A 10,537-nucleotide genomic window follows, 5' to 3' on the forward strand; every position below is an offset into this window, starting at 1 on the left:
TTCGTACCAGTGTTGCTTACTTCGCGTATTGGGGACCATCTCTAATTCTGTGGGAAGTATGTATAGTAGGAGTGGTGAAAATAGTGATTTTGTGACCAAATCACAGGAAATAATTATGATTTGAAAGTGTGGGTTTTTATTTGTACTTTGAAGCATGTAAAAGTAATAGTATGAAATGGTCAAATGGTGGGAAACTCCAGACAGAGAGCGCTTTTCAAAACGGCTGCCAAAATACCTAAAATGGTCAAAAATTGCCACAAATTGCATGATTAAGATATCATAATGCTAAAAATACATATACCCTGCATGACAGGTAAATACTTTCATATTTTGACATGTTTTTTTCTTCCTGTGTTTTATATGTATAAAAGTTCCGTGCAATCTCCGCACAAGTGGCCGTTTTTTATGAGAATTTCCTTGCTATTTGCTTTTTTTTGCACGATTGGCTATTTTTTTCCCGCGCAAATTGTTTGTCCCTGTCTATGGCGCTTGTTTTTGACATTTGATGGGGTGACTCTTACTTTTTCCTTAATATTTTGTGAACATCAATTATTTAACACATCTGGGTTTTTTAAGTGGTAAACAAAACTTCAAAAGGCAAGAAAATAACAGGTCAATATAGGCCTACTACAGCTGTACTGCCAGTACAACTTATATAGTATATCGACCTTTGTGTACTGTTTTGTACCTTTGTGTATTTGTTTACACAATGCATGAAACTGTAAGAGTATTCTAATTTTTCAATAATATGGCAAAATAATGAATTATTGCTGCAAAAAGATTTGTGATTTGCTCATCTGGACAATCATAAAAAATGATCAAAATTCAGATTTTGGTACCTTTGTCATTGTCATGATGTGCCAGGGTGGCCCTGCAAGAATTAGGGGAAAATACTGCTATTTTCTTCCTTTTTTGCTTTCATTTCAAAAGTAGCAAATGACAATTTGAATGACTTATCCTTCACTTTTAACCAGTTAGGCCTATAAACAATTTTAACTTTTTTACACTTGAGCTAGGATCACTGAATGGGACTTCTCCATACCTCTCCAGTAAAAACCCAAAGTTAGCCATGGTCACATTTTAACATGTGAGGGCGGGCTTCATTATGTTTCATGTGCACCAAGATCCTGCCTTAACTGTGTAATCCAATAGGAAAATGAAGAAAATTTGGATTTTGACCCTCAAAACTCCAACCTAGCATGATTTTTAGAAAAAATGCATCTGTGGAATACTACTTACTATGAAGTAGTGAAAGCCACATTTCATGAAACATTAGCACATTTTTGTAAAATGGCCCTGCGTGCTCAAAAATTTGGCCCTAAAATACATACACACATGTTAAGAGATAGGAAGCCATTGATAATGCTGGGACACACAATTTGGGAATTTCAGGCGAGCTACTTTTCCTCATAACATTGCCAATTGTAGGCCTACATACATGATTGACCCCTCATTTTTTAAGTTAAATGATTTCTTTTTAATGAAAGCAATTTTAGATGAATTTATTAAATTTCAAAATTTTATGAACATGCCTACCAAAGTTAATGTCCACTTTTTGCGACAATTTTGCACAAAAAATTTATTGATCTTTCCCCCAACTGAAATTAATGTTGTCTCTCCCCATAACAGCCCCCCCCCACGGGTAACTTCGTGCATTTCAGCAAGTGGTGTGCGCCCTTATGATGACGGGCTGTTTTGTGTGGGTCACACACTACGAATAGCTGCTGGAGGAAAACAAAGCAAATCGAGCTTGAAAGCACAATCAAATTGTCATATAACTATGCTTTCTGAGGGTGGCTATCCTCATCGTGCTTCATTTTGTATTACTCTGTATGACCTGAGACTACGTTGATATGTCAGTGAAAAAAGAAGTACGACAAATGGGTGTTAACGTCGAGAACATGATAGTATATTTAAGCTTACCAATTGTACTAAGTTAAGCTTACCAAAAAGTGCAGTCTTCCAAGTTCCACTTTCAGTTATAAATGATAATGTACACGTGAGGAAAGAAACATACAACCGGTGTACAAGCCAGTAAACATGTGTGATAATCAGGAGTTTGATGTTTTATCTGATGTTCATGTCTATTTACAACCAACAAAACTTGAAAACATTTCTGCTGTTGGACCAACTAGTGCTGATGAAGTCACTTATTATTACAAGAGCCGATTTACATTTAGAGTCCCGCAAGAAGTTGTAGGTACCGGTACAGAAGTTCATTCTGATGATAGTGATACATCAAAAACTGAACCCACAACTTCTGATCAAATCATGGTGGCCGATGTTACAGAAGCTGAATTGGATGAAGATGGAGATCTTGTTGTTAAAAGACATTCTTCAGATGACAAAACAAGCCCAGAAAGTCAAACGGACGTTATAATGATTGACCATTGTATGAGTACTAGTCTAGCTGATGTTGGTCTACAAGTGTGGCAAGGCAGTCTACTGATGTGTGATTTTATTTTGAGCAAGGTGTCAGAGTTTAAGGATTCTATTGCAGTCGAGTTGGGTGGTGGATTGGGCTTGAGTAGCATAGCCATGGCAATGGTTGCTAAGACGGTGTATTGTACAGATGTTGGAAATCAAGTCTTGACCAAATGTCAAGAAAATATACAAAATAATAGCCATTTATTTGACAATTCATCCACGCAATCACCAGTTGTGTTTGTACGAGAATTGGATTGGACTAAAACAGAACTGAATAAAGATCCAACGAATTCATTTTCTTGGAGAAATGAAGATGAAAAAAACTTGGCAAAAGCATCTGTGATTTTTGCAGCAGATGTAATCTATGATAATCACCTTACTGATGCATTCTTTAAGACATTAGTCAGAATCATGCATCTTGGAAGAAAGAAGACGACTTATATCTCACTCGAAAGGCGGTACAATTTTACTCTGTCAGATTTGGATGTTACTTGCAAGGAGTATGACTATTTTCGTAGCCATCTAACCAATCTGGTATCTTCATCTTCTGGTAGCCCTGTGCAATTCAGTGTAAACCAGATATCTACTGACTTTACACAATATTTTAATTACAACAGAGTCAAACAGATTGAACTCTGGCAAATAACGGCTTCATCCAGGATTGGTGGTCCATGATGCTTTTTAAGCATGTGCTGGTGGTACTTTGATGGGATTTGCAGTAATAGCGTGCCTGCTTCCAAGTGGCATACCAAAATGTTAACCCTCCATTTTTGCACCTGCCCAAATGTTGGTTATCAAAATTCAATGTTATATTCTGCAATATTAAAACATGTTCCTAAAATTTTGTTCCAAATTGACTGACCTCCTCCCTCCATCCTTTGACAGGTAAAATATTATTTGCTGCCCAACCCACTCCTGTCCATTTTCAGCCTTTTTACCAGTTCGTTACTGGTTTCAGGAGGGACATTTCCAGCATTCACATATAAGCCTTTAGAGCAAATTACATTTAAATCCTTTGTATTAAAGTCACATTTTGGGGTTTTTTTTAAACCTGATTTTTTTGCATATTTGTAATGTTTACACATGTCCCAATTTGCACTATTAGATATATGGAATCAGCCAAATTTGTTGTGTTTGTCAACACAGCCAAGTTCGACATAATGTCATAATTTTTGTAATGACTATATGTCCTCCTATAGAACTGCATGTTAAATGGCCAAAATAACCAGTGGTATTTCTTTCATTTAATACATTGCTATTACAGCAACCCTTAAAGGCAGTTATTACTAATTATTATTTCAACATTTAGAATAAAGAATAACAAATTTAAAATTTGACAGAAATCATACAAATTTGGTTCATTGATCAAAAGGATTTTTTGATTAAAAGATTAACATAAAAACCCTATATTTTCATTTCAAAGTTCTTGAAAATCACTGATTAAAATAATATCATGGTCATAGGTTGTTTTACAAAATAGGGTTTTAAGTTTGGCAAGAATCCACAAATTAGTTACATTAGCCTTGATTCTGAGCATCAGGATTTGCATGAATTGAAAATAATTCTTGTCATTGTTGTAATTAAATTTTCAGTCTACACATTGGATCACTTTCAAGAAACAACTTTGTTATTCCCACAAAATTCATCCAAGTTATTGCACTTAGCAAAAGCATTGTAACCCAACAAAATTATTTTAAAAATGAAACCTTGAAGAAATGGAAACCCTTATTTTGTACAAGTTTACAGATGAGATAATATCATGATTAACTTCCATTTTAAAGGTGAAAACGCAAGGAATAATAATCACCACTTCATTTATATTTACGGTACTGGCTTTTGCAAAATAGTCCAACAGTCTTAAGGTGAAAATAAAAATCTCTGTATTCAGGAAATTCATTAGGCTATTCCATTTAGAATCTGCACACCCCTGTGGAAGATTTCAATGCCATCTCAATTCTAGTTGCACCTTATGGTCAATCCAGCTCAGTGGAAATGTTGTACTAGTTCCACTTGCAAATTTTTGATCCAGTTGAGTTCTAAAGAATGTGGCCTAAGGGATCTAAAATGAGCGTTTATTGCGTTTCGACAGTATTTTTTGTGGCACATGAGAGCACCTCAGACCTATCGAATTGTATTCTGAATACGAAGCATGTCTTTCTGATATCAAATAATTTTCATTTTTTGAAAATCACAATATAATACAAATTTTATGACAAATTATAAAAATTTGATATTTTTTAATTTTTGATATATAACAGTCCTAAAGTAAATTATATAAATCTAATGATATATTTTAAAGTGTATGTAGGAGGAAAAGCCGACAGTCAATTGAAAATTTTGACCTTTCATATTGAAGATATGGATTTTTTTACCAAAAAGACCTAATTTTTTTGGTGTTTTTTGGGAAAAAAAATCCATATCTTCAATACGAAAGGTCAAAATTTTCAATTGATCGTCGGCTTTTCAACCCACCTACATACACTTTAAGTATAAATCATCAGATTTATAAAGTTTACTTCAAGTACTGTTAAATATCAAAATATCAATTTTTAATGATTTGCCATAAAATGTGTATTAAATTGCTAATTTCACAAATTCAAAATTATTTGATATCAGAATGACATTCTTCGTATTCAGAATGCAATTCGATATGTCTGATGTGCTCTAATGTCCCAAAATAAATACTGTCCAAACGCTCATACCCCAGCCCTTAATGAGATAATTGTGTAGAATTTCATATTTGGCTTCAAATTAGAAAATTCCTAAATTTTTCACTCTTTATGGATGAAAATGGTTGAATCTGGCATTAGTGGTTGGAATCAAGGATGTAGCTACTGTGGGAGGTGGTGGGTGGCAGAGCCCACATCTCAGTTTTTGAGCCCACCACTCTGCTTCAATTTTAGCACTGGAGCCCACCACTCAGAGGTCAAACTTGTTCAATTTTATTTAAAATAAGTCGAGAATTTGGTCCATTTAAGATTGTCATCAAATGCCACCCAGCACTAAACACATCTTAGCTACAACCCTGGTTGGAATTCTTAAGTCTCCTTCAGTGGGGGTGTGGATTTCATATGGATTAGTCCATTTTTTTAAGGGAGTACTACACCCCTACTTAATGTGCCTATTTTTGCATTTTTCTCAAAAATGATAGCGCATAGGTGACAAGTAAGATGTATATTATAGGGGCAAGGACTACATCTACTGCACTGGAAATTTTATTTCAGCACAAACAACAGTTGTGGAGTTATAGTCAAAAATGAGAGAAAACCAATTTTTGATCAATAAATTAATATTAACTACTTGCCTTGAGTTGCTGAATTTTCAGTGCAGTAGTTGTACATGTAGTCCTTGCCCTTATAATATACATATCTTACTTTCACCAATGTGCTATAATTTTGAGAAAATGCAAAATTAGGCACAAAATTGGCCAAGGGTGTAGTACCCCCTTAAGAGTTTCCAATGTTTCTAGAAATGAACTGCCATATGGAGCTGTTTCTGTGCTCATCTGACCAACTGACCAATAGCTAGTAGGCAAATAATGGTTGATATTAAATTACTACATATAATACTATACTAGTCCAATGTGTTCACCATTATCCTGTACTGGGACTTTCTCCAGTTGTCATCACTATTTTAATGAAAACAATTGATCATAATGTACAACGTTTCTGTGTATTTGGTCAGTAGGAGATGGCCACAAGCAACAAATGACAAATTATACAAAGAGACCAAAAAAAACCCCACAAAAACATGTTTATTTAACTTCAACGTAGGATAGCTTTATTAAACTATACATCTATACATTGATTTACAATTTGTTTATGTGCATATTTACATTTGTACAATTTCCAGATACAGGGTGTCCCAAAAGTCTCGATACCTTTTTGAACCGTCATATCTTTCGCTAGGATTAACCGAGGGAAAATCAAAATACATATTTGAAAAGAGTAAATTCGGGCAATTATTTGGATGCCAAACATGATAAATTTTCCTTTTTTAATAAGACATATATGACCAATGAACAATGCAACTAAAATGCAACATGTCAATAGTGGTAATCAAAAATATGCGCTTTATGCTGAGAATTATAAAATCGATTTTTAGACTTCGCTCCTCGCCTTCTATTCTAGTAAAATTTGGAAGAAAAAGCTTATCTTGTTCTGTTATGATATGGCTGATGATGATATATTGAAAACATTTCTTCATAGAATTTCCAATCTAACAATGGTTATATATTCAAATAGAAGTTTCAACCCTGGCCCTGATCACACTGATGATGAAGCATCGACTGAAGATCAAATGTGTTATTATTAATGCTTAGAATATGCCTTGACTTTTGAACACTTGTAATGGAAAACAACTGGTTGTTTCCTTGTGTTTGCAATTACAATATGAAGAACGATACTTTAAATGTTCACCTCTCCGTCTTTCATCATCCACTGCGAAATATTAAGAGTTATGTCCTTACATTCCTGGTGCAGGAATTTTGTGCAGGTTGTGAGAGAGCAGAGAATTGAAGAATGGAATATTACACAACTTTAGAAAATAGCTTTTACTGGCTTGATTTCTGAATAAAATCAAAGCATTAGTACACAATTCCTGGTGTTGTATATCATCTTGATAGTCTAATTCTATAATACGAGAACTGTTTGATATTTGCAATTGAATTGAATGGAGAGACATTGGTCTTGAAGTTGAGAGGAGGTAATGGATAGTTGGGATCCGGAGATGAGCTGTAAACTTATTGTATGGTTTTTGTGTAATGTGCCCAGCTGTTTCACCGTAGATTATTTATTATGTTAGTGGGTTTACATGTCAAATTTGGTGTCAAAAAATTGCCAGAGTTTTTCTTTTCAACGATACCTTCACTTTTGTTATCGCGTGCTGGAGTTATGAGTTATGAACGTTTAAAATGGTATCGAGACCTTTGGGACACCCTGTACAAACCCATTATTAAGAAACATGCTAAAACAGTCTACTTTATTGTAGAATAATGATTTTTAGTCCAGAGACAGAGCAGATGCACTTACATGTACAGCATGATCTTGACCCTTAGCAAGGATATGTCATTTTGCTACTTGAGGTTCATGTATAACATCAGCAACTGAGCTCTAGGCATGACATTCACTCTATACATGTATATCTACTCCGCATCCTAACTATAGTTTTAACTGATATTGTTGACGAGCAAGATTTTGCTGTGGGCATCACTCGCATATAAATGCTACGTATCCGCATTAATCAAAACAGTGGAAAACAGCCTGATTTTGAGCATACAGTGCTGCCAACATTTTTTGCCAAGTAGGGATCCATTTTCAGCCATCTTGTCATTGGCGGGTCTCTCTTTTTTACCATCAATAATTCAAAAAGTGATGTTAAGGGATCTGGAATGAGTGTTTTGACAGTATTTTTGTGGGACATGAGAGCACATCAGACATATCAATTTCATTCTGAATACGAAGAATGTCTTTCTGATATCAAATAATTTTCATTTTTGAAATTCATGATATAATACAAATTTTATGACAATCTTTGATATTTTTCACATTTTTGATATATAACAGTCCTCGAAATAAATTTTATAAATCTAATGATATATTCTTAAAGTGTACATGTATGTAGCTGGGAGGAAAAGCCGACGATCAATTGAAAATTTTGACCTTTCATATTGAAGGTATGGATTTTTTCCCAAAAAGACCTAATTTTTGTTGGAAAAAAAAAAAAAAAATCCATATCTTCATACCTACATACACTTTAAGTATAAATCATCAGATTTATAAAGTTTATTTCGAGTACTGTTAAATATCAAAAATATCAATTTTAATCATTTGCCATAAAATGTGTATTACATTGCAAATTTCAAAAAATCAAAATTATTTGATATCAGAAGGACATTCTATGTTTTCAGAATGCAATTCGATATGTCTGATGTGCTCTAATGTCCCACAATAAATACTGTCCAAACGTTCATACCCCATCCCTTAAGCCATTTAGAAGGAAATGGTTACACCTTTTGGGTACATGTACTAAATGTTTACAGTTCCACCATTTAGGGTAGCACATTAATTACACCATTCAGGGTAGCATGGGTACTGGTAGCACTTTTATAATTGAGTGACACCCCACAGGAGATATACATGTATGTCTATGTCATACACCACAAGATTTGTTGTACAGGCTTAAGATTGGCTCAAGTTATTGCAGCCTTAAGTTAGCCTTGGTTGTTATAAAAACTGGCATAAAGAGTTGTCATAGACGCACCTGTTTTTTTAACCCAAAATCTGTGTTCTCAGCTAGAATTAATAATAATCCTATCAATTTGAGTTGATGAAAAAAAGAAATTGCTACTGTAAAATATTTATTATATCAATGTTAATATTCTACTATTGCTGAACTCTGGATGTTTTGAAAATAAATTTACTCATCATGTGTATAAAGTTTCAAAGGTTATGAATGGGTCCAATAGTGTTTTCGAACTGCACAACAGCAGGAAATAAAGAGCTATTTCCAAACCCTGTTAAGTCCACAATCACAAGTTTCTCATTTACTTGTGTGATACAATGACAATTTATACTTTGACAAGTTTGACATTAGCACAAATGAGTTGTACCATCAACAAGCCATTATTTACCACAACAATGCTGGTTAACAATATGCAGACTATTGTTCTCATTTGGGAATCAAAGGCCTCACACAATATTATTACTAAAGGCCCATTCATTGTTTGCTTTGTAATGGTGCATCCAACTGAAATTATAATACCCATAGCATCACAACCCATAGCAATTTATCGCACAGGTAAATCAGACACGTGTGGAGTGAGGACTTAACACGGTTTGGAAATAAGCTCTTCATGAGGGATGAAAATATTATACTTGTTAATAGGATGAACACAATTTTAATTAATATTTTCCTACAGCAATCAGCTCACACATGAAGTTTGGATGTGAACCGGCGACCTTCGTAATACCTGGGCCTCAATGATTAATTGTATTTTAAACTGATTGAGTGTCCCAGGTTAAAGAAGAAATAAATCAAACAAACAAATACACACAAGAGGCTCCAACTGAGACACAGAAGCATGTTGTAGAAGAGCTGAAATATGTGCATTGGGTATATTTTCTTCCCTATATGACTTTGTGCATTTATTATAATGCAGTTTTAATACCTTCCACTTGAAATGTGATGAATATCATTTGAACCCAACACCTATAGATTTTAATTTTCCGCTCTTCTCTGGCTCAGTTGATTAGAGCGTTGTGCTACATGTATTGGTTGGTGTGTTTTTTTCAACCTTTATGTGCGCTGGCTCTGGCTAAAAATTAAAGTTTGTTCATCGCAGTATACAAAAAATGTAGGAAACTGCATTTCCTGAAAAGCATCAATTGAAATCTTTCATTTTAAAGGATATCATGGTAACATTTATTCATGAATATTTGTATTTTATAATATTGAATGGCTTTGAAAAAATATTGCACGGGTCAATGGACGAGAGGTATTGTGTACTGAGTGCAATTTACATTCTTGTATGACCCGAAAAAAAGCTATTCAAATATCATTAATTATACTACCTGACTGGGCAACATTAAAAATAAATCTGACTAATTTCAATGCAATTATTAAGCCAATCAGAGAAATGTATGTGTGCACATCATCTGCGCACATGTTTAATATTGTATAGTACAAAGAAACTTATTTGTACCAATTGAACGGTTGATTTATGAACAATAATATTCATTCATGAATATTATAAAAGTAGTGTAGGGCAATTTCACAAAAGGTGATTGGTCAAATCTGCCTCCAAAAAGATATGATGCATGGAACAAGTACAAAGCAAATGAGCCAATCAATAATGATGTCACTTCAACTGGGGATTTTGTTTGTGCTTTATACATGCATCATGTCTTCTGGAGGCAGATTTGAACTGACGACCTTTTGTGAAATCGCCCTATACTGAGAAAAATAGGCTCAGACGTACAGTACAAAATCAATAAAACACGATGAAACTTCAAACACAACAATACATCTTCACATTGTAAATATTTCAGATCCCATCTGATGTCATGAATCACCCAAGATGTTTATCATATCATTTTGGGGATATGATGAC

At 34.2% G+C, this 10,537-nt stretch overlaps 1 protein-coding gene across 1 annotated transcript; it reads left to right on the forward strand.

The window, feature by feature from the left end:
- The first annotated feature begins 1,735 nt into the window (after nt 1-1,735).
- LOC140154206 (methyltransferase-like protein 22) lies at nt 1,736-3,459 on the forward strand. Its single transcript, XM_072176808.1, has one exon. The coding sequence runs from the start codon at nt 2,041-2,043 to the stop codon at nt 3,100-3,102; it is 1,062 nt and encodes a 353-aa protein (XP_072032909.1). The 5' UTR covers nt 1,736-2,040; the 3' UTR covers nt 3,103-3,459.
- Nucleotides 3,460-10,537: the final 7,078 nt, after the last annotated feature.

This window comes from Amphiura filiformis, chromosome 6 (assembly GCF_039555335.1).
Source record: "Amphiura filiformis chromosome 6, Afil_fr2py, whole genome shotgun sequence".
In the NCBI taxonomy this organism is placed as follows: domain Eukaryota; kingdom Metazoa; phylum Echinodermata; class Ophiuroidea; order Amphilepidida; family Amphiuridae; genus Amphiura; species Amphiura filiformis.